The sequence below is a fragment of the Haemorhous mexicanus genome, chromosome 1 (assembly GCF_027477595.1).
Source record: "Haemorhous mexicanus isolate bHaeMex1 chromosome 1, bHaeMex1.pri, whole genome shotgun sequence".
Lineage (NCBI taxonomy): Eukaryota > Metazoa > Chordata > Aves > Passeriformes > Fringillidae > Haemorhous > Haemorhous mexicanus.
The window spans coordinates 48,249,398-48,275,004 of NC_082341.1; the positions used below are offsets into that span (position 1 = coordinate 48,249,398).

The 25,607-nt window shown below is 40.4% G+C and overlaps 1 protein-coding gene across 1 annotated transcript in view; it reads right to left on the minus strand.

Moving 5' to 3' along the window:
• Positions 1 to 20,546: 20,546 nt before the first annotated feature.
• The window catches only part of STAC (SH3 and cysteine rich domain), a 70,651-nt gene continuing 65,590 nt past the window's right edge, over positions 20,547 to 25,607 (minus strand). The window contains exon 11 of the mRNA XM_059849044.1: positions 20,547 to 23,566. Within this exon, the coding sequence (XP_059705027.1) occupies positions 23,468 to 23,566 (99 nt within the window). The 3' untranslated portion in view covers positions 20,547 to 23,467. The remainder of the gene's footprint in view (positions 23,567 to 25,607) is intronic.

Here is a 25,607-nt window from a genome sequence, read left to right on the forward strand (position 1 = left end):
ACAAGTGAGGGGTGTTGAAACATCCCAGATCAGGCTGTTTGTTTTGGCTCAAGTTAAGGTGCCTTACTGTTGGTATAAAGGGTCACCCCACATCTTTCATGTCCTATTGGGAATTTCACTGAAGAAGCTGTGTTTCTGTGAAGATGAGCTGACAACAAAGCACTTCAGACCCTGTCTTGTGATGGATGCTCATTTTCTGAGTATCCTCAGGAGTCAAAGAAATTCTTCATGCCCCACTCAAGTCCTGTGTTGGAATTCTCCTCTGTCATCTAAACCAACCTGATGCTCTCTTGACAGGCTACAGAAATAACTTGCAGTCCACACCTGGTCAGTGAAAAGGAAGATCGGTAGTTTCAGTCTCTCAGGTCTCTCAGCATCAGTGGGGCTTATTTTGTTCTTCTCAAAGAGTCATATAAAATGTTTCTCACTCACATGCAATATTTAATACATAACTCACTGCTTGTACATATGTCAGTAACCCTTTAGGTTCCCAAAACTGAAATGCATATTGTTTTTCTGACAATGTGTGCTGTTGTCAGTACCCTTTTTTAGTATTGTAGGATTATTCTGAAGGCTCAGGTCTGTGGAAAATCTGATTTCTGTGCTTAAGAAATCACTGAAGCAAGTGATGTGAAAGTGCACACATTATTTCATGGGCATGAAAATAGGGAAGGAAAATATTAGCTCACACTTTGAGCCTTGTAGAGCAGTCTCCCTGTGGTTTCCTTCTCTTTGCTCACCAACCTGACTCATCTGTAAGTACAAAGTTAATTACTGTCTTTATATGGACAAGCCTCAGATCAATCTCTGTTCCAGACCCATCTGCTTGTGTCCAAATGAAATTTCAGCCTGTCTGTCTGGCATTTCCTCTTGATTTGTCACCCCCGGCTCCAGTTCAAGAAAGCTAAAACTCAGCTGTTCATCTTTCATCACAACTCTTAGCTGTTATCAACCATCTCTTTCGGGGCAGCTCTGTTGTTTGGTAGGCTGCCCATGTCTTGTATTTTTCCAAATATTTTCAGTTTTCTGCTTGGTCTCTCCATCTTCATATTTAGAAGATACTTCTTAAGCATCCAGAAAAGTGATCTTTAATCTTTTGTTGAATCTCCCAATAAAACTCTCCTTTGTTAGGACACACACACACAAAAAACCCCTCAAAAAAACCAAACAAACAACAAAAAAAAGTCAAGGACCTCATAATTACTAAAATTGTGCTTGCTTTCCCAAGCTGAGGCTCAAATTACTCAGATTATTTTTCTAAAATTTGCTAGTATTGTTATTTAAGCAAGAACCTGGCACTTGTAAAGGCAGTGTGATTTGGAATGGAGAACAATTCCATAATTTTCGCTATAAATTCAACTACTGTTTAGAGAGAAAGAGATTTAATTCTTCCTTTAAAGGCCTCCCATGGCGAGAGCCTGATGGCAACAAAAGCACAACATCAGAGTGGAGAAAACACCAGTCCCCCATCTGAAATCAGTCCTTCGGATCCGTGCATTTAGCTGTGATTTGGCATCCTTCTCTGGCTAGGAAAGGGAGCTCTGCAGTTGTATTAGATCTGTGTCGCGTGCCTCTGAATTTGTGTTTTTTCCTTGTATGGGGATTTGTGGCTACAGCTACAATTTGCAAAGATCAGTGTTTTCTAATTCTCTAATTTGCTTGTTGCTGTTTCCATGGTGCTCTTGTTTGGCAGGCAGGGAGCACTCTTAACAAGTGCACTGAAGTCAAGCTGGAATTAATTTCTGCTTCCTCTGTTTCTTTTCCTTGCCCCTCCAGTGGAGAGGTGTGGAAAGGGCCACCAGAATTATTTATTCCAGTTTGGTGGGAAGTAACTGAAGCTGAAACGGGGGCACTCCTGCCCTCAGCAACACATCCTGTCCCCCATCCTGCAGCAAGCATGTCCTGGTGCAAGAAGGAGAGTGAACCTTCCCACTGACCTAGCCCTGATGGATGAACTCTGCTGATGGAGAGAAAGGGCACAGCAGAGGTGGCAAGAAACACGACAGTGAGGCATGGCAGGAAGGTGTGATGTTGGCCTGGAAAACCATGAAGCGCCCCTGTGAGCACAGAACTCAGGGCAGGAGGCAGACACAAGCCCCAGCCTCCAGGGTGGGGCTCTGCATCTTGCAGGTCTGAGGTGGTCCCCCATGAGTCTACGGAAAGTCAGCTAGACAACCTGGTCAAGAAACCTGTTTCATTCCCACTCTTGATGTCAGGGTATTCACCCCCTGCAAAGGCTATTTTACTAAAATATAAACTGATAAGTAGATTGCAACAGATCCAAATCCCTGTGCTTTCATTCTGACCAATATGTGTATTTTTCCTTAAGTACTATTTGCTCTGTTTCCTCATCTATCTTTTTTTCCTTTTTCCTAAACCTGCAAATACATTTTATTTTTTTTTTCCAATCAAACTTACAAATTATCTTCTGTGGTATGCTGCCACAGTGTCCTCACTCTCCAAACCTCAGATATGGGCAGAATCTGTCTGGAAAGCTGTCCAGTGGAAAAGAACAACAGAGCCACAGCACTGATCATTCTCTTGCACTGAGCACTGGTGAGGTCTCACTTTGAATCCTGTATCCAGTTCTGGACCCTCACTACAATAAAGATGCTGAAGTGCTGGAGCATGTCCAGAGAAGGGCAACAGAGCTGGGGTAGAGTCTGGAGAAAAAGTTTAATAAGGAGAGGCTGAGAGAGCTGGGGTTGTTTAGCCTGGAGAAAAGGAAACTCAGGGCAAACTTATTGCTCTCTGAAAACTTGAAAGGAGGCAGTAGCAAGGTGAGGATCTGTTTCTTCTCCCGAGTAACAAGCAACAGCACAACAGGACAGGCAGCTTGAGGAAATGGCTCAAGGTTGCTTTAGGTTAAGATTGGATATTAGGATAAATTTCTTCACTGAGAGGGTGCTCAGACATTGGAACAAGCCCAGGGAAGTGGCAGAATTGCTGTCCCTGAAAGTGTTCAATGAATGTCTCGCTGTGGCACTTTGGGACATGGTTTAGTGGGGGACTTGGCAGTGCTGGGTTAATAGTTGGCCTCGATGATCTTAGAGGTCTTTTGCAACCTTAATGATTCTAGAAGTCTGTGATTCTCAGCTTCATGTTGCTGCTTGCTGTTGTCACCCAGAATTCACAGCTGCTTTATCGGGTTTCTGTCCAGGTGACAGTGTTCACATCCAAAGCAATTTGAACTGACTGAGATTTTGTGACATGGTATTAGATGCTTTGCAAAATCACTGCATATCATAGTTGCTCTTTTGCCATATTTCATACAATTTTTTTTCTATTTTTTTTTCTATTCTTTGTATTGACTCACTTCTGTTTGCCTGGTGTCTTCCTTTCCTTCCTTCCACTTTTCTGAGACCTGCCTTGTGGTTATTGGGAGTGTGGGATTCTCTGCCCCTCCCTTCCGCTTCCCTCACTTGATTTAAAAAAGTCAAATAACAATGATTACATCATGCTTCAACATATTAACTTGGTTAATAAATATATTAAGAGAATTTATTAGGCACAGAGAACATGTTCCTAAGTCAACTCCACCTCTTGTAACACAATCCTTAATTATGTAAATAATCACCCCACAAATAGTCCCTTTGTGTTCGACAGCAGTACATGGACAAAGTACATGGACAAGGGAGGATTTCTTATTAAACATTAAAAATTGGGTCCAATGCACAACATAATGAGACTATATTATGGTAATGATGCCTGCCAAAGTAAAAATAGGAGAGGCAGATGGTAGAGGAGTGAAAAATGCTGAATATTTATCCCATTAACAGTGTGAACCAGTTTGAGTCTTAAAATGAGGGCAGGGAGAGACAGCATTGTAAATCCTTTTCCTTGGGGGATCAGTTTCAGTTCTCTTGTCATTAATGGTCATTAATTCCATTAGCAGCTCTATCTCCACTTCTATTATGATTAATACCACATGAATACTTACTGTACAGGTTCCTATTTTCAATTTTGTTCCTATGATCAGATCTATATTCCAATTCCATGTTTAAAAAAGCAAATAGACAGTGCAGGTAACTGAAACCTCCCATTAAGAAGCTAGCAGTATAGCTCTTTCTCTTGTAAATTTGATTTTCTTGACAACAATCTCCATTCTGCATCTCCCTTCTTGGACAGAATTCTTTTGGGAGGCAGAGAAGAGTCAGAAAATGGCAAGTCTCTTCAGAATTTTCGGTTTAAAATCTCCTTGAAATGGAATTTGGGAAGTTTTTGTGATCCTCAGTTGATTTTCTGTGTTTGTCAGTGTAACTCTGTGAGTATCATGGTCTGTCATCTAGCTAAGGTAATTAGCTCTCTGTACGGGGAATGAATAGGAAACTTTGACATCCAATCTCTAAGCAAAGCGCAGGATCAGTGTGAAAAGGAGCAGTGGGGATATTTTATTTCACTGGACTGTATTACTTTAGACAGCATCAAATAAACTGATGGTGAGAAACACAAGACTTAAAATGGGGTAACCTCATGGTATCCAATGCTCGGATAGAGAAGAGCAAGAATCTTGCCTTTTTATCTTTCATGTCTTTGTGACCACTCAAATTCTTGGCTCTTCTCTCTGTTATCCCATTTAAAGTGAGTCTTCTCCCACCCCTATGGTTATTGAAGAACTACATTTCCTTCAAATGGGGAGGATCTGACCTCTTCTGGTTTCTGCCCACCATTCCTGGTCAGTTCTTCCCTTTCAACCAGCCAACTGGCTCCACTGTGGCAGAAGCTCTGACAGAGCAACTTTCAAGTTTCATTTTCCAATTGAACTGACTTGGTTACCTCTACAAGAGTTTGCTCAAGGTCCAGCAGGTGTAAGACCTGTTAAAGTCTGAAGTTATTCAACACCGTGGAGTAGTTTAAATCCAGCAGCCACAGTGTGTGAGAAGAGTTGATGTGAAAATTTTACCAGGATTTTGTCTGAGATGAAGAATGTTAAATTGAAGGGGAGGACAGTTAATAGGTGTTGGGAGCATTGCAACAATAATTAGAAATACTAGAAGCCCTGTGCAAAATAAATTAATTGACCCCATACCAAAGATTGATTTTTAATCAAACTGCTTTTGATTCACTATGTTTAAAAATATATTACATAGCAAAAGGTGTGAATCTGATAATTTTAAAAGTACCATAAATAACTTTCAGTTCTTGGAAGCTGCTCAGTTTCCTTAAATGAAGTATTCCCATCTTATTTCAGGGAAATAAGCGTTCCCATTTATTTTTTTATCTCTTGCTTTGTAAGCTAGATTTTCTTCTCATTTGGGCAGATCAGTTCTACTGCAGTCAGAAAGGCTGCATTTTATTCAGAAGTATATAATATTTGCATTAACTTGATAGTTAAAGAAAGCTTCTGTCATGCCCTCTTTCCATTAGTTTACACTCTCCTCTCCATGGCAAAATATGATGTGATTTCTGCACATGGACTGTAAATATCAAATATATTCTGCACTTACTTAAATTTTCAGGGATGTATTTTTTTTCCAAAAGCATCTTAGGGAGAGCAGGGATGCAATTAGATGTAGAAATTTATTGTGACTGAGTGACTTTAAGTGGTCAAATTTTAAAATACCAAATGTCTGTGCAAGGCAAATCAGCCCTAAATTAGTCCTTCTCTGAGACCTCTCATGCCAAGATTAGTCTTAGAGCAAGTATTCATTTGTTCCCCATCATCTAGAAACTTATGTGCTTTCTCAGTAGAAGAGGCTGATAATGTTGTGGTCCACAGCAAGGCATGAAGTTTGGCTCCCTGAAAGGATCTGGGAAACTGGACACTTGGAAACCTTAAGGTGAATTGGGGGTTTAGAATGCTTTTCAATGCCTTGGTCATTTGAGACATCACTTTATCTCCCTTGCTTTTTTAAAATTTCCTTTAGTCTCCCTCTCTTTCTCTTACATAAAAGCAAAGGAAAATGGTCAACAAAGGGCTATGGCTCAATTTCTCTATGAGGCGGGTTGGATTAAATGGAGAAATGAAAGAGCTTTGTGCCTGGTTTATCCTTTTCATAAACAGCTGAAAATTAAATCACACGTGTTTTTGGTTTTCAATAGCCAAAGCTGAAATGATAGATTTCCATCAGGCTTAGTTTGTTTATTGGTGCACAGGCTACAATATTTGGAGGTCATGTTGCAAACAGACTTTGCCTTAAAACTGATGCATATCTCACACTCCTGTTTCTTTACAGTGAAGAGATGGAAAATCAGCATTTGAATTGAAGAATGTCTTGTATTTCAAGTAACCCTACCCTGCAGAGAGTTTCTTGTCTGTATTTCAAGCAGTAGCTGGACTGATTATTATTATTGAAGGTTGCTGAGACAGTTAAGTGTTTGTGGATGTGCTCCTGCTTGTCAGAATGAAAGAAGAAGACCAAGTCCAGCTCCCATTTATGTAGGCTTATACTATGGCTCAGAGTGACAGGGACGTGACTGAGATATTTGGAATAATAAAATTAGAAGGTGCCAGCACAAAGTCATTGGAGATGGGGGAGAATGTGCTGGTGAGAGCTTCTATGAACAAATTCAAGCAAATGTTAAGATTTGAGGAGAGATGCAAATATGTACTTAAGGTGCATATATGACCTGTGGCATGAATTGAGCACATAAAAAAAATTCATGTTATAATTAAAATCCAAATTCACTGTTTACCTTGTACATGCCAGTGTGCTAAATGTTTATTTGTTATTTGTATGCAAATTTGTGATAGAACACTCTGGTGGAAGCCCATATGATCCTGGTCTAATTGATGTTAGTCCAGGGTCTCCAAGTCCTCTGAATAAAACAGGTTGAATAAAATTTCTGTTTAATTTGGTGTTTTTTTTTTTTTTTTTTTTTTTTTTTTTTTTTTTTTTTGCTGCTGCCCCATGAAATAGCCTCTAATAGCATTAGGCTAATTTGTGCTCTCTCCTATAATGCACAATGAAGTGTATTTATTTGTAGAAAAGCAGTCCTTGTTGACTTCCCTTCCCTGAATGCAACATCCTGAATGCAACATTCACTCTTGGTCCCTTTCAGGAATGAAGAACAAAGTGCTGTACAGCAGCTTCTTGGTGATGTCAGAGTTCACCACAGTTATGTCTGCAACCTAGTGAGGCAAGATTTTTGTCTCATTTACACACATGAAGATACATCCCAGCTACTAAGGAAAGGCAAGATAATGTTTTAATTATTTACATTTTATATTCAGAAACATCTCCTTTAATAGAAACATCAGTGTGGGTACTGCAAACTGAGCTAATGTGATAAGGGAGATACAAGACAAGATAAGCATGGTAACTCACAATGATCTTGTTTTCAGTCATGTTTCAAAGATTTCTATCACTGTGAACCTGAAAAGAGACCTCTCCTTTCAAAGGCTTTGGGTAACGGTCTGGTCATGATGTCAGAAATGTGTGGGTGTTTCAGGGAACCAACACAATTCAAAGGACAGACATTAAAACACATTTTTTACTATGTGGGACCTGCTTCCCCATTCCCATATGTTTAGTAGATCAATATTAGCTCCTCTACTGTCAATAGAGCTCACTGATGTAAAACTGCTGTGTGCATGTTCTTAATGATTCATAGTTTTGAATCCTGGCCAGTTCTATAATTCAGCCCTCACAAAGGCAAACAACCTCCTGCCAGTCTGCCCTTTCTTCTCTCATCCTGTTATTTGTTAGGCGTCTGTAGCCCATTAGCTGGCTTACTACGGTATTAATAAGTGATATAATTATTCATAGCCAGATCTGCTGATAAGAAATCGAATGCTCTGGTAAACAACTGACTACTTTTTTTCCGTGACATCAACAACAAAGTCAAACAGGGTACTGGAAAAAGGATAATTCCCAGTACCATGCTAAAAGATTGCATAGTTATGTAGAAAAAGAGAAAAGATGCTTTCAAAGCACTGATCAGGAATGTTCTGTGTAATTTCCAGCAGTCACCTGCCACCATGCCTTCTGCTCCCACGAATGACACATGAACTCATATGGTTCATCACTCCATGCCAGGTCTGGCCACCAAGGGAACCTGTCTGGTCCCACCATCTCTTCCTCCCTAAAGCCACTGCCTCAGGGTATAGGAGAGCACAAGTGGCTGTTGGATTAGTTTGTAGTACTTCCCTCCAATGCCACTCTTGCAAGTGCTTTCTGAGCCTCCCTGGCTTGGAGAGTGCTTTTGTGGGAAGCCCTTTGCATATTACAGGACTGGCTGGGCAGGTGTCTGTCAGCATCCAGGGCTGCTTCTCACTGCTGCTGACTCATGTGCCAGTCACATTGGCATGGGAACAATCTCCACAGTTAAAATATGTGTGGTTTGCATTATGTGTGTGTTTTATATTAAATGCGCTTTACATTATTGTGATTTCTATGGCTTTGTTAGGGTTGCTGACACCCCATGGGACATCAAACCCTTACCCTCCTCCCCTTCCTCTCTGAGTGTCTGCTTGACTATTCAGTGGTTTTGAGGCTGAGATTAACTGTTGTCAGAGAACTGAAAACTCTGGTTAATGCTGTAAACACTTGTGCAGCTTTTCTTGACAAAGTAAGTGTCATTTTTAGTGTTTAAAGTAATTTAAACTTCTTGTTCGTTTTTGTTCTTTGAATACTCTGAATAGGAGTAGGGATACTTACAGGGAAAGACCCTCAGTGATTGAATACCATTTTATGTTTCAGGTTAATAACAATGATTTTCAATGATAGTTGAGACATGACCCTTATACTGTCTTTCCCATTTCCTGTGTTACTCCTGCTCTTGCAGTGTTACTACTTTTTGGGGCTAGAAGCTTCTGTGCAGAATGAAGATAGTTTTCTAAGTCTTTTCTTTGTCAAACTCTATTATTCTTCTGGCATCTTGTCCAATCAGTCAGTTACCCTTGCTCCTCAAAATATTTCAGAAAAATCTGAATTTTTCTCATCTTTGAGGTCTTGGTGCTTTTTATGTCTTCTTTGGCTGAAAGAACTTGTCACTGGCCTTGGTTTTGCTCTCTGAAAGCAATAACATCAAGTGAAAAAAACCTCACTCAGAAACCATGTTTTTGATGAGTTTCTGAGTAACTGTCTTTCTGAAAGTAATTTTTGATGTGTCTGACATCATTTTTTATGCCTTTTCCAGCACTGGGTTTTTCAGCACTTAAATTGCAACTAGTTCTGCAGCTAGTATTCAATTTCTCTGTCTTGCCTGCTCAGGTAACACAATCTCCCTTACAGCAGGTCACATATTTATTTTTAAAATGTTCTAGGATCTTTTATTACATCCCTAGGGCTTCCTACTGAAACTTTCTTTGTGCTGGGTGTGAAACCTGTAGAACTTGCATTCTTTTCAGTGAGTTCCAGGATGTGACTGTCCTGGTATGAAGGTCTGTGGAATCTCTAAAGGCCTGTCTGGGAGAGATCTTATGTCTAGGGGCTGTCAGAACACAAGTGTTTGCATGGGTCTGTTTACAGGTCATTCACCTCCTTGTAGTATCTCTTCTTTTGACTTTCCATAAACATTAGAGCTGTATTTGCCTAGTGCTGAACTGGAACTTCAGCTCAAATATTAGCAGTTCTGTGAGAGCCTTTCAAGACTCTCAAGTGATCAAGTGAAGCAGGATTAGGACCTGTTTGGTCTGAGCCATGAGCTTTTGAAAATTAAAACTTTTGCCTACACAAAATCCAATGGCAATCTGGGACTTGACTCAATGGGGATGCAGGTCATCATATTGAAAGTAAGGATGGAGCACAAGTATTTCACTTATTCCTCTGGGATTCCACTCTTCAGGATAATAGAGGCCAGTGTCAGTGTTACTTTACTCCCAGTTGTTTCAAGGGTGATCAAAGCTCAAGAGCTGTAGGCACTGCTCAAAGAAAGATGTAACCTGTTCTGTTGGCTTTCCTGTGGAATTGATTGAACAAAAGATGTCTGTCAAGTGGGAGGGTGAGTGGGTGGGCCAACACAAGGTGACTTTCCTGGGCACATGTATCCTGGCATTTCTGAGAAGAGTCTTAGTTGCTCAATTCTGAGTATGGAAAACAAGGCAGAACAAAAGGGCAGGTGCATGCCAAGTGAAAGGGTAAGGATAACAAACAATACATCCGTTGCCTGGATGTAGGTTTCAGTGTTGTGGCAATTTGGGCATGAAAGCTTATCAGCTCTTACAATAACATCTGATTATGTTTTTTCTAGAAGGATGCTTATGTTCTGGAAAAGCCATTATGAAGTTATTGTTTTATTTTAATTTAATTTAAAACCATCCACCCTTTTATAACATCAGCCTCTGCATCTTGCTACAGAGCAATATTCATTTGGGAAAAAACAAAAAGAGGCCTGATAATTTACTTAGTTTTGTGTGTATATCTACAGAGCCACTACAGCAGCAAGAGATTAGAGAGGACTGCTCCTTCTCTTTGTTAGCCTTTCAACTGCCAAACATGCCATCTCTTCTGCTCTCCAAAGGAAGCAGCAGAGGTAGTAAGTCATGCTCTGCTCAGCTCATGCACTGTGCTCTGTATGTGTATTCCATTCAGTGTGAAATACTGGAAGTAAAAAAAAGTACTTTCCTTAAAAATAGGCAAAGTTTGTACAAATATTTATTAGTTGTAAGCAGTGCTTGAAGTCACATAATGCCATAAGAGACCCCACCTGACAAATACAAAGTTCATGGGAAGAACTTTGAAACAAATGTTCAAGTCAGATTATTCAACAAAATATCCCAAAAAACCCATCAAAAACAACATTGAAATAATTGTGGTGGTACTTGTACCACAGAGATCTTTACTGTGGGGTCAAAGCTGAGCTGCAGCTTTCCTCCCAAGGGAAGGTGTGTGGCTTGGACCCACTACACCCAGAACAAGCAGGAAGTTTTCTGTGTGGGAATGGGTTGCAGTGCAGAGACCTGAATCACAGGGAGTTGCTGTGGGTGTTTGTCCTTGCAGGATGCTGGGTGGCTGAGCTGGCTGGTGGTCTGCTTGTCAGAGGACTAAAGGCAAGAGGATGCTGGAAGAACATACAAGTGTTTGATCCTCAAGTGCCAGCACACCTTCACTTGTTAGCAGGTGGCCTCATGCTGCACATAGTTATTTGATTCTTCCCTTAGGATACTAGAAAGATAAAGTGTGTCCACAGCCCACTGCTGGGGTTGGATGACAGGCTGAAACTTATCCTGAGACATCTCATTTGTATGCTTCAGACACGTCTGTCTGTTGAATTATTTATTCCTTTGGCTTTTCCGCTTTAATTTCACTTTTCAGAAGCTCAATTTTCTCTAGCTATCATTCTGTATCATGAGTCACCCCCCATATACTGAGCAGTAATAGTGCATGCAAGAAGAATTGTACCAGCTAATACATCTTAAGAAAACATCATTTTTGGAAAGTGGAATCTGCCATGTTACGCCAGAGCTAGTTTCAAGTTCCCAATCTTAATGAAACTGCCACCTGAACTTTTTTCCCTAGATTTATTTGCAGTTCTTTGAGATTTATTTCCAATTAATGAAAATGTGATTCATGTGATTACAGCAGCCTTAAAAGACATCACAGATCATTGCAGAACAATTCCTCTCTGCAGCCAGCAGGACTGCAATTAGTGCAATGTCCACTAAATGACAGCTCAGTGTGTGAACCTCAGTCACAGCTGCTGGGTGTTACCAGTCTTTCAAGACTTAGAATGAGCCAAGTCATATATAAATGGTGTTTATCTTTGCATTGCAAATATGTCTGAGAGTGTATTATGAATGTCTCCAATTTCCTCTAAATTGATGCTTTAGATCAACCTGGCTCTGCATGGTTTAGCCTAGGAGCCGAACAGGATACTTATGCAAAAATGGTTATTGCACCACATATTGAACTTTGAATAGAAGATTTATCAAAATTGCTATTTCATTCAACAGGAATTTAAAAATAATGACTGTATTCTTCACACATGTAGCAGAGGAATCTTGTCAGCTCCAAGAGGTGGGTGGATGTCTTTTTATTAAGCCACCCATCACAACTCAAAGGGGACACTTTCAGTTGCCTTTTTATTTTTTCGTGAAGGTGAACTTCATTACTAATTTAGTAATTCAATAGCAATTACTAATAGTGTAATTACTAATATATCTGGAAACCACCACTCCAGGACCAAAGTCTGCTCCAAGACGTAACTTCCTAGAGGATCTGACCTTTGATGGTTGCATGCCAGAATTCACTAAGAAATGGATATTTGGGAGGCAGAGAAGATGAAAACTCCTCTGCCCTAGTTTAAAGACTATAATTTATTCAGTAAGAGCATGGAGAGAAATTCTGAAAATATGACTGTCTCTGAAATAAAGTCTTAGTCCTGTTTCCTCCTTTCTTCTAGATAGAAACAATTGTCAGCTGATGATATTTATGAATTTATAATTAATTTTTCTTCCTGAAAACTTTTCCCTTTCTCAATTTTCATCTGAGACCAAAGGATTTTTATGGCAGCTGCTCCAATGGCAAATTTGGATTGTCACAGCACATAGTGTGTTTTCCTTGTGTCATACCAGACCTTGGCTGAAAACCCATGGTCTCAACAGGGAAGAACACCAAACCCTGCAAATTGACACCACATAACCCCATAGCCCATACATTGTCTTTAAACATCTAAGTACATAACAAGCAGTATCCATTGCCATGTTAATTTTTTTTCTAATGCCATTTTGTTATTGAAATGGCAATTTGTAGTAGTTGAAGTTGGGATTTTTTGAGCTTCCAACTTAGAATATGCCATCAGGAAATTTTCTGCATTTTTCTTGGTTGGGTATGGTACACCAAATTTATTTACTAGACAATGTTTTGAACTCTATGAACAGGTGAAAGTAACACATGTGAAAACTGATTACAATTAAATTATGCATGCTGGTCAAATCTTATATCCCACTGACTTTTTGGAATGCAGGCTTTTTATTGCTGATCATGGCAAAAAACATTTCAGCCCCAGTTGTTCTTAACATAAGACTTTTCAGAGGAAAGGACTCATCTTGTCAGTATTTTTAGATTGTGGGCAGGATTTATTGTGTTTTGTTGGCTCTTCAAGGCAGTCCATTTTTTGGCACCTCCTTCAGAAAAGACATAAAAGCAAGAGGTGTTGCAGTCATTTTGCCTCCCCAGTAAAAGTCCTCACTGTGAGTCTGCAGGTAATCTGGGAGAGGTGAGTGGTCAGCAGAAGCTTCCCAGGGAGTCCTTTTCACAGAGAAAACTTGCGTGAAGAGAAGGCTGCTAGAATTGTCAGCAGCTGTGCCAAAAGCACAGGGTAAATAAAAGCAGCAAAAGATAAAATGAGAGATCATGCAACTGAGCAGCTGCTATGTTCCAGGATATATATCTGCAGTTTCTCTGGAGTCTAACTGGGAGAGAAAACTTTGTCACAGATGTGCATAATGCAATCTCTGCCTGAAATGTTCTTTGGGAGCCTGAAAGGTGCTGCCATTTGACTCCCACTGCTTCATCTGTGTAGTACTGACACAGCTAACATAATAAGGAGGAAAATCAGAGCCAGACATTTCCAGCTGAATAATTTAAAACAATAAATAAACTGGGATCATCACTATTAACTTATTTTCTCCATTCTTTTACTGTTTTTTTTCTTTTTACCTTATAACTAATTTTCTACTTTCCATCTTCATCAGCTAAGATTCTTCACTCAATTTTTCTTAATAGCAGTCCAAATCTGTTGCCTATCACCTGCTACATACTTTTAAATGAGGAATCTGTCCCCATTTTACTCATTTCAATTAATTGTCACGCCTAAATGATCTTCTCCAATCCTCTCTAACCCCAAGGCAACTCCTATATGCAGTCTTGATAGGTGATTAATGACTTTCCATTCCTGGAACCAATGTGAAAGATAAAAGAGAAATAAGACAACCAAGAAAAGACTCTCTTTTTTAACCTTTCTTTTACCTCAATCATTTCAGGAAGCAAGACAAGAAGGGCAATAAATGTTTCACTCTTCTTAAAGGAACATCAGCTCTGTTGGTGCCTGGTGTTAATTACCAGAAAAATATTTAAATGAGGGTACACAACTTAAAAAGATTAAGTTTTCTCTTGTCAAGTTGGAGTGGCAGCACAAAACAGATTTCTTCTGTGCCTGTTGACACTGTTATTACCACTTTCCTTTAAGCTCTTATGTTGTTCCTCAAAATCTAGATAAGCTTAAGAACAAGAACAATGCTTTTTGTGGGTGTAACTTTAGAGTTAATCTAATTCAATCTACAGTGATTTATAGTGCATTAATTGCTGCCCAGTGTCTGTTTTATGGTAACACTTTGGAATTAAGTTACAAGACTCAAAGTGTTTTACAGTCTGAACTCACCTTGTCCTATGTTTAATGGATTTTTTTTTTTTTCTTGTTCACTTGTTCTTCGCTCTAAGAAGCAAAGAGGAACAGAGATCCAAACTCCACACAGAATACAATTGTTGTGATATTCCATGCAGGAAACTGGATTGAATTGATTCATAAAGTTTTCTTACTTCCCTTCATCTTCTCTAGGGCAACACTGAGCACTCAGACATATCCTGCCTATTTGAGTGATGATCTGTCATGTTGGGCATTTTTTCAAGTGCTTGACTGGGATTTGACAATCACCTGTGGCTTTTGCATGCTTGAAGGCTCCTTGTGCCATTCCCTTCACGGTGAAAGCTGCCTCCATTCCTCAGTGCCATATAGTCTGACCAGGTGAACATCAGCTGGGCCCTCCTTCCTACAATAACCTCAAACTCATGGTTAACTAGATTATTCTCAGGCTGCAGGTGAGCAGAGAGTCACTGTTTCTCAGCAGCTCTGTGCAAAGCTGATGATTCTGGTTTGAGAATAAGGGACTTGTGGTGACATGATGGATTCATGACAGATTCTCAAGAAGCAGAAATGGCATATTTACCTAATTAAGAGTCTTTTATGTCTCTGTTTACAGTTCCTGCTGGGACTCCCACTGTTTAAAGGAAGCCTTGAGTATGGCTTTAGTATCACCTAGAGTTATTTGGTTTTACTGGTTTTAAACCAGTTCATTTAATATTAGTCTGTATCTGGTGTGCCAAGGAGTGAATCACATAGGCTGGTTAGCAGGTGTCACTAATAAAGCAACGAATCCTAAAAGTAACATCTGTCTCATCCTACTCAGGCTCTCAGATGATAATTACATCACCTGCTACATATCTCATTAGCACTGTTAGCTCTTCCTTCCTTGGCTCCCAAGATGGTGGGGGAAGGCAAGGCACATACCCCGCCTGTGTTTGGATTTCCACTAAGTAGGTGTTGACTCTTCATCTTGTCATGGAGAGACTCAGAGGCTACCACATTACACTAGATGCTGCTCTATCTGCTTGTCAGGACTTTGCTTGGCTGGTTGGTCTGAGACCAAGGCAACGGTGATATTGCTTAAAAGAGGGTGAAATCTGACTTACAAAAGGGTGACATCTTTAAAAGCTGGCTATAAAAGGGGTATTACTCTGAGGGGCCAGAGGGTATCATCCTGATCTTAAAGTTAAAACATGCGAAGACCACTACCTGGCTATGCTTGCCTTCAGAAAGGACTTTTAGGGTCTGAGGTTGTGGCTTAGTCTGGAGGTGGAACCTGGAATCCCATAAAAGAATGAGAACAAAAGTGTCCATTCCTATTACCTTTACCACCCAATGCTACCCTGATCTGGCAGGCAGAGGAGTTCACTCACAGACACAGTACTGAAGACAAGAGGCACCTTTGATGCCTCTAGCCTGCTGCAGATTGTTTCATTGATTGCTAATATTAAATGTGACTAGTGAGTTAACTTTGAGGGGCGTAATGGGAGCACTGAAGCAGGAAGACTTCCCAAAGAGCACTCAAAACTCAAGAAATTAAGGTGCTTCCATCTCAATTATCAGATCTCATAAAACTGAAGTCTGAGGGGTGAGTACAGTGCAGTCAGATGAAGAGCTGTGTGTCTGCTCCAGCATCTGATCTCTCAGCTCATGTGTTTTGGTGATTGGGTTTGTGTGTTGGGAGGTGCAACATGCAGAGAAGCAAACTGTATTTTCACAAACTTTACTAATGTCACATAAGCCATCATAAAGGCCACAGGGATTTTTGAGAAACCAAGCTATAGCATCATGGCCTGTGAATACAAATGGGAAGTACTGGGCAGGTGCTGCCTGACCCCAGAATGGGAAGTGATGCTTTCTACACAGCTAACGTTGACCCTGCACTCCAGCCCTGCTGCAGGGCAGCTGAGACCTAACCTAAGAAAAAAGCCTGTATCTTCATAGCTACAGGTATGCCCAGCCTGCCACCTTTTATTTGAACAAAATGCATGCAAGTGCGCAGGATACAGAAGTTGTCCCTGTTAACATTTCATGTAGGCTTGAATGCCCCATTGCACTCCTTGTACTTGGGTGGAGGATCAGCATGGGTTCTTTGTGGTGTCTCTGGGGTCTATAGAGAGCAGACCTTTGCAAGTGATGTGGAGGAGACCACTGTTCTTTATGCTGTAGTCTTCAGGGAGAAACGTCTTTCTTCCAGTCTGGGTATGCGGGAGCTTTTGAACTCCTAAGGAAAACTGTAAGAAATGCCTTAGCATCCAATAAAGATTTATGGAAAGGAATTAAACACATTTTCTCTTCTTTCCATAAAGCACCTGTGAGTTAGTTTCAGGATGTCAGTAAAGCAGATTTGCCTGTCAGATGTACTAATAACTCTGTACTTACAGTGACCTCTAGAAGCCACAGGACTGTATGCATCTCTACAGAAAAACTACAGCAGGCACTTTAAAAGCTGCAGGCATAAGATGAGGGGTAATAATAGCTTACTCGTTATTAATTTTGTCTTGTACTGTTTTTGTGTATTTACCATTTTATTTACATGGTAAAATGCTACAAACCATATAAATATCAATATGGTATTTATATGGAGGTCTGATGACTCTCAATTCCACAAGTCAAATAATTCCGCTTCCCAGTACTCATCTAGGGTCTACTTATGTTTTGGTGGTCTACCATGGAATTTTAAAGAACCCATATGACCCTATTCAGCCTTGCACCAGGATGAATTGCAAACCAGGTGGTTGTGCTGGCCATATTCAGTCCCGGCTGAGATACAGGTACAGCAATGGGGCTGGATGATGTTGGATAACATACACAGAAAGCATCACCTGTGGCAGGAAGGGAAAGGCCAGGGAGGGAGACCTTTGAAAGACTGAGCTGAAAGACACAAGGCAACAGCTGATTAGGATGTGGAGTGAAAGAGAAAGCAAGAAAGGTTTGCATTCACTTTTAATTTCTTGAGCCAAAATGTGGTGATACAGAGTAATAAAGAATGTGGACGGGCTAAAACCAGAAGTTCTTCCATGTTTAGTATGACTCATGCAGCACTTGGGCTTGGAGACACAGACTTGTTCCAAAGGCTCAAAATATAATAGTTTTCCCCCTTCCATCCTTCAGTGGATGGAAGTGGACCCTGCCCATCCCCTGTGCTGGTGGGGATGGGGCTCATAGCAGACCCACACCCCTTTGAAAGAGGCTTTTTCAAGCAGTACATAGATGTCCATGTGGGAAGGCTGCTGAGCCAGGGCCAATGCCAGATTTCCCTTTTTTGGGACAACTGGGTCGACAGCAAACACTTAGCAGAGCAGATGCATTGGATAGGCCTGAAAGGTTTCTCCTGGCAGGACAGAGTGAGACTCAGTGGGGGTAATATGAGGATAGCTTGTGAGAAAGATGCTGCAACCTGCCCAGAGAGAGACCGATTGGGAGCAGAAGAGGTGAGTGGTACCTCTCTGGGAGGCACAAAGAACCACCATTTTTTGCAGGAAGGCCACACTCCAAGGTTTTGGGGACTGCTGCTTTGTTTGGCTGCTGTTTTACTTGGGAGAACTATTTTTTTGTTTGTTTGTTTGGGTTTTGGGTTTGTTTTTTTTTTTGGGGGGGGGGGGGGGGGGGTTTGATTTTTTTTCTTCTCCTAGACACAAGGGCAAGCAGTTGGTAGCCAGAAGCTGAACTGGCATGACCCTTGAAATGAAGAATGGCTGGAAAGACAGTGGCTGAAATAAAGAGTGTCTGGCTCTGTTGGCAGGGGGTGGGCAGTCTGGAAAGAGCCCAGAGCTCTGCTTTGCAATTGTGCCCATGTTCCTGCAGTGCCTCCCTTGTAAGAGAGCAAGGGGTGGGATATGCTGCCTGGGCCTGCCAGGGAGAGAGGGTTGCATGGAACAGACAACACAAATTGAAGGGTTTGCTTCAGTACCACTGCTGCACTGCTTCTGTTAAACATTGAATTTTACCCACAGCTATGTCATATTTTTTCCTGTTCGTGATGCAAAGCTGAAACAACTCTCATGGTCTCCCAGTTTTGTGCTGTCAGCCTCTGACCCTGTCAGCTGGAAAACTGCTGGTAGTATGGTATTTGTCTAGACATTGATTTACTTCATTTTAATGAAGGTAGACTTAGGTGTACTTCTCATGGTGTGCATGTGAGACTGATTAGCACATTTTAAAGCCTCCTGGCTTCCTCTCCTTCAGGTGTCCCCAAGAAGTCATTCTTTATTTTCAATATCTCATTATTGTGAGTCACTGGGTCAAAGCAGTATGATCTGCATGATGTTCTGACAATGTTTGCACGCTGCCAATTTGTACATGGCATGCAGTCCTCTCTCTTTGCCTGATGAACAACGTGCACTTCAGAGCAGTGAGCATCTAGACTCTGCTTGATGTATTGCACTATTTCTAGTTCAAATGCTGCAACTCTGGTTTTATATATTATACACATTGTATAATACAGATAAAACTTCTAGACTTTGTCCATCTAGCTGCCTTTCTCAGTACCTACTGGGCACCATCCACTACTGTAACTCAGGGCTGAGCACAGTAAGATAAGAAAAAAATTCAGTCATGACAGATTTTTTAAGGGTATGTACTCTTGGATTGATGGTACTCTATGTAAGATATACATACATTTTATGCATGTGTTGCTTGTAGGTACATGAATAAAATAAGAAATTAATTTAAGCTCATTTGATTGAAAAAATTACATTAATGTAGGCAAGTGCTGTGCAGAGTTTCTTGGGGCACTCAGGAGATGGATGTACATGCGGACCTGCAGCAGTCCTACTAAAATTTTTCTGGGCCTCCTTTGTACCAACCCTGCCAAGTGCTCATTCTACAGGCACATAACAGTTTTCTATATAAAGGATGGTTTTAAAAATAACTCCCATGTACCTCTTAGATCCAGATGCTCTTTTTAGCTATGAAAAACTCAACATTGTCATGACATATATTCCCACTGGGGAAAATATTTATTCTCCTTGCGTTGCAAAATGCAGTGTGCAAAATCTGGATGATAATTTGGGACCGCATTTATTATGAAATGCCTCAAATAAGAAATGAAACACTTGTGTTGGTCTGATCCTATTTGTAGTAGAGCAAAGTACAGGAGTATGCATGGGAATATCATTCACACTCCTCCCTCCTTATATTTTATGTGTTCTATTTAGGAAGCGACCCTTACCCACCAGCCAGCAAAAGAAATTCTATAAAAAGAAAAAGGGGAAAAAATGCATCTCTTTCCTGATTTTTAACATGAGCAGTAATCATGAGCAGTACTTTCAGAGGTATGGTAAAAAGTACAAGGTATGCTGTAGTCAGGTGTCATCTGGTACAGATATAAATAAATCAGATAAACGACATCATAGGTTTTTGGGAGAAGAGTAACACTGACAAGCCTTTTGCAAAGTAGTGAACTTTAGTCCCTTTGGCATTCAAGGGTTCTTTTCACTTTGGATTTAAATAGGATAAGATTGATATGGCATACTGCATTTATTCAGCATCCTCTGTGGAAAGAAAGATGTCTTTTACATGCTCAATAAATCAGACTTGTCTGCACATATTTAAAATAAATAAGTTGGGTTAATTTTACAAAGATATCTGTCTAGTTCCATTTTAGAAAACCTACATGGTCTCCAGTAGCTTCTTTAGAAGGTTGCAGCTCTTCCAAGTCTCCCTTGACACTTTCTGCCAACCCTGTGTGTGCTCCTCTGATGGCACTGAGTGCTATATTTAGTCAATTGAATCTTGACAAATAATTAGAAAAAAGGGCTGTAAGCATTTCCAAGGTATCCAAAGTTTGTAGGCATAAGTGTGGTAGTTCCACTGGGGCAATGAATCCACAGCTGAATGGTGTTGTGCTGCAGCACTCATCTCCAGATGGAGTCACTGAGTCCAAGTGTAGGAAGAGGTCATAGTAAATTGTGATACTGTGTTATTTAGTGAAGGGAGAAGTTCACGATTTGGGCAGCTTATGCTCTATTCATGTTGGTCAGCTGTTCCCAGCACGTAGGAAAATATTCTATAGGCAGTTTTATGCTGTGATGGGACGTTGAATGGCTAAACTACTTTTGGATATGCCAGAAACAAGTGTTCAGGGTGGCCCTGCCACAAAACTTCCCTCTGAGTCCACGTTACATACATTGCAGAAATACAATAAAAAATGGTTTGCTAAATGTGGCAAGTGCAAGTGCTGTAAATTTTAAATGGAAATGCTCAGTAACATCTGCTGCTGATGGGTTTAGTGACTGTGCTTCAAGTTGGGTAAATGAAAATTCCAGTCTGATGCAAAAAAGCCAAGACACATACACTTCTATTCTTCCAACCATCACATAGTCTTTATTAAGCAGAATATTAAATTAAATCTGAGCAGCATTTATCTCCTAAAATTCAATTTTTCTTAACATACGTTGGATAAAATCCATTCCATCTTCTATCTGATTTTTAACTGCTTGCTAACACAGTACCTATGCCAACTGCATATGGTAGTAAAAGAGGTGATGAAATACTTGTCTGGATTAAGAGTAAGGCATCAAAAAAATTTTGAGCAAAATGACCTTAATTTAGCAAAGTTCTTCAGGTTTAAGCATGGAAATAGCCAATGGATCACATGCTTAAAGTAAGACTCATGTATGATATGTGCTTGCTATATTAGGCATAAATTACATCTACATATTGAATGGCAGCAAAAGGCCAGTAAAAAGATAAAAGCAAGCAAGCAAGCAATCAAAACACAAAGAAAAGATAAACATGAAAGCTTTGGTTTAGAAGCAATAGTTTCTCAGATGTAATGCAGTCCACATAAGGCCTGTTTTGTTTTTACTCAGTCACTTTATTATTTATTGCTCAGTATCAAAAGGAATAAAACTGACATTGATTAAAGGCCATTGTGGTTTGTAGGTAATATTCATATAACTTTTTGAATAGTATGATGCACATTGTAGGGATAAATCAAAGTCATAGAAGACTGAAAAAGGGGGGAATCACAGTATGATGCAATCATGTAAACAACAGCACATATGTATAGATGAATACAAATTTCCTTTTCTCCACTTGACAGGCCAGATCAAAAGTAGCAAATATTTCAGTTGTAACAAACATTTGAGTTTTTCCTTTGAATGGGTGAATATATATAAAAAATAATCTTAAAAAGCAGACTGGATTAATATGTCTCTACTGCTTTTACTCTTGATCCTAAAGGATTATCAGAATCCTCTCCCACCGAGTTTATTGGTTGTTTAAGAAAATGAGCTGAGCAAATGTTGTTTGAAGTGGAAAAAACCCCCTGCTGATATTCCCACAGAAGGTATGAAATCAGCCAGGAGTTTGCTAATTATCAGTATAGACTGGTTGCATTATAAAGGGCCATGTTTCAGCAGCTGGCAGCCCTGCAACTTTCTCTGCAATTAAAGGATGCATAAGAGCAGCAAAATATGTCTCTAAGAGACTGAAGACCAATCTGCTCTGAGAACTTCTGGTCAAGTGTTGAGTTCACCAGGATTTTATAAGGCTTTGAGCAAGATCAGCAATTCAAATAGGGCAACCTAGCTATTGAGACTTGGGCTATGCAACCCAGATTCAACCTGACTCAATACATGGGAACAGGATCAGCTGCTGTTTTTAGAAAGAGCATCAACTCTGCAAAGGCCTATACTAGCCTGGCATGTAGCAGCAGGATTTAGGACACCAATTTGTGGTTAGTCACAGAAAAGACAGGCATTTAGTTTCAAGCTAGTCAAAGAGGGCATGAATTCAGCAGGGAGCTTTAGAATAGGGCTTATTCTCTACATCATAATATATGCTAAGCCGTTTAAGTGTATTTGGTGCAATTACATCCAATTAAATACTTGGAAATTAGGTTCCCTGTCTTCAAATATCACAGGCTCCTGCTCTACAACAGAATTGGCACTGACTGACTTGTGTAATTTAGTCAAGACTCACAGGTCTCACAGACCACTCCCTGAAAGTTCCTGTGCTCAGAACACATCTGAAGATGGAGGCTTATATGGACAAAACAGGGATGTCTGCACAGTCTCACTTGCATGGAAAAGACTCAAGGGATGATCACAGTTGTTTACGCCAAGAAAAAATTTATGTTGGTGTATTTACTGCTGAATCTGCAAAACTTCTATTTAGCAAATGGAGAAGAGAGTTTTGGAGTGTGAGCACACCACCAAGACACTCGGTGCCTTTCGGTCACAAGTTCTGCAGTTTGATAATTACAGACTTCAGTCCTGTGTGCAGCCTGTCCTTTCCTAACATTTTCAGCCTTCCAGTGGGTTATATAACTGTTTTATTTTTTTTATAAATAGGATAAATATATAAAATTTTTTAAGTGCAATAAACACAGAAAAATATAAAATGTTTCAAGCCTGTGGCTGTCTCCCAGCGTTCTTCCCATTTTCTGTATCACCAGATCAGGGTGAAGGAAACACAGAGCGATGCTTCCAAGCAGGCTTGTGAATCCAAGGATCAGCTATTTTTGTGACCTATGAGAGCAGCCAACACACACCCAACATACGCTGAGAGCTTTTGTTCATATACAGAGAAAACAAAGGACACACAAATTCGCTACTCTTTCCTATGGGAAGATTGCACAGAAAGAAAAAGTTGCCAGCTTCCAGGGCACAGTGCATTTCTTGAACAGACATTCACACGGTGTCTCCAAACCGATTTGTTACAAAACTAAACACAAGGACTAAACGCTTAAACTTGGTTGGTATTGGGGACAAATCTGTGGAACCACAGCCACACTCTACTACACGCATTGGACTGTAGTACGAGGACAGTTTGAGCGGTATTTTCCCCCTCCCCCAAAATACACACTTCAAACAAGAAAGCAGTCCAACAGTTATCTAAGACACAAGAACAGGACACTAGTTTAGTCCTTCAGAACAAGCTGTCTGTCTCTATCAGGGTTGTCGCAGCCGTCTTGCGCCAGAAATCAGCCCAGGCTTTGTTCTTCTCGCTCTCTTACCTTACTCCTGTTACAATCCAAGGGCCTCTCATTTTCTTGGTGGTTTCTGACTACATTTTCTTTCAAACATTCAACTTTTCATATTTTTTAGTGTTGCTGTGGCAGTCTAAAAGTCTTTTTCTTCATGTTTTTTCAGTTTTCTCACTATTTCCCTGAACATCTCCAAGACAGCCCATCTGGGTTGACACAGTGTGAGATGAGGCAGACAGGCATTGCCAGCAAAGGGCTCCCACTGCAGGGAGTGGGCTGTTGGAATCAGATGTTTTCTAAGACGTCTATGGGGACAAAGCCTTTCTTCTTCCCACTGTATACCTTGATAAAGCCATCGTGTTCCTTTTCAGAAGTCACACAAATCTGAATACAAAAAAGGTATCAAAATGTTAAACTCTTTGTCATGATCAAAGATACAAATTATTCCAGGGTATATATCAGGCAGGTTAGAAATCCTGCTAGTTACTTCTGTAAGTAGAACAATCCCTGTTGGACTCTCACTCTGTTGATAAGAATCTCAAACTCACATATTTAGAGACTTACCTTTCCCCTATCTCCCTGAAGTGCCACATAAGCATGAGAGATATCAAAATTGTTAAGAACTTTGTGGTGTATAAAAGATTTTGAAACTTGAATGTTGACTTCAGCCTACTGTAATGATCATGCTGAAGTTGTTTGCATATGAGAAAAGTGGGTATTTCAGATCATGAGCTGACTCCCTCAGCACCTAATGGTGAAAAGTAATCATGAATCACTTGTAGCAGCTGACCTGAATGCAAGCATATTCTCTTTTGCATGTTAGAGGAACCTCAGTACTTCTGAGACAAGCAGTGATTATGACAATCACTCAGCCCTTGCACCTGCAGATGCCTGTTTTGGATAGCAAAATGTGTGACCCAAATCCAGCTCTTTGAGAGTGTTCCCATAACACCTGCTCCACAGGGAAGCAGTCGTGAAGTCATGTGGTCTTTACAATAGCACAAATATTACACTGTGGTAAAGGCTTTCCTTTCCTCCTGACCTTTCTCATCTCAGGCATTTCCACTTAAAAGCCCTTCTTGAAACATCTGGTAAGAGCCAAGCCATTTGAAAGCCTAGTGGCACAGGCACATTAGACTGGGCACAGCACCACACCAAATAAAGACTTGTTTTCAAACGTCTGTGCCAAAGAACTATATATTTCCTACCAGTCAAACAAGTTTAAAATATAGCTGGAAAACTGATGGTCCTATTGAGACCACTCCACACACTGATTTCTCATGATGTCAGTGCCAGCCCTCTATCTGGACTAACACTCATCTCTGTCTGATAAGTATTTACAATGTTTATTTACAATAATTCACAGGATATGAAACGAACAAAAATAGCTCTAAAGTATTCCTAGATAAATCCATTTCAGCATGACTATTTAGGTGACACCTAAATAGCACGTCTGAATTCTAGGCCAGCTTGTACTGTTGTTGCATAAAATTTACTAGCAGCAAGCCCTGATGCTGCCAGAAGGAAATGAAAAGAAGGTGGAGAAGCAGCTTCATATTTACCACCTCTAGTATTTGGAAATAGGTAGGTGGATCTCTGTACCTGCAGACAAAGTTTTGGAAAGTAAATGGACTCATTAATTTTCTTACTTATCTTGCCTACTCAACACAATTCCAATGGAATTGGATCCCTGGGGCAGAATGGCTGAGCACACCAACGGGGCTGACATGCAATTAGAAAGAATAATGTATTGTTGTTGGGGCTAAATCACATGGAAAGCGTGGGAGAGGTCTAGAATCGATGCTGTCTAGTTTAGGTTCTGTTGCAAAACAGCCAAACTCATTTATGTCATGAATCCCCAGCACAGCATCTGCTTCCTCTGCAGTCACATCACCATTCAAAACAGAGGTTCAAAGCACATGGACAGTGAAAGGTGATTCTAACTACTGCTATATGTTAGTCTCTGTCTCTGAGAAAGAAATGATGAGAGAAAAAGCCTGCAAAGAAGCACAAGACTAAGGATGGCCAAGTATGGAAGGCTATCCAAGTGTGGGAAGGAACATTAGTTGAAAAGTTCCCCTTTTCAGTTGGTCCCTACTGCCATGAGCCTTTGCAGCTTCTCCATAACTAGAGCTGGGTGGTTGAAAGGAGTGATTAACTACATCATTGCATTTTTCTCCTAACTGAGGATGTTTGCAAGACTTCTAGCTTTTTGATAGGATCCCCAAAATTATCACATTTCCAGCAGACCTACATTGCTCACTAAGCCTGGTGCATTTTTTTGCTTAACCTCTCTGGTGCTGGGCAGAACATATTGTAAGAACATATTGCAAGAGTGGTTTGCCCTGTTGTCTTGTATTGTCAGCAGAATGATTTGTGGACAAAAGAAAAATACTGTCCTTTCTGAATACTGTTTTTCTTTGTT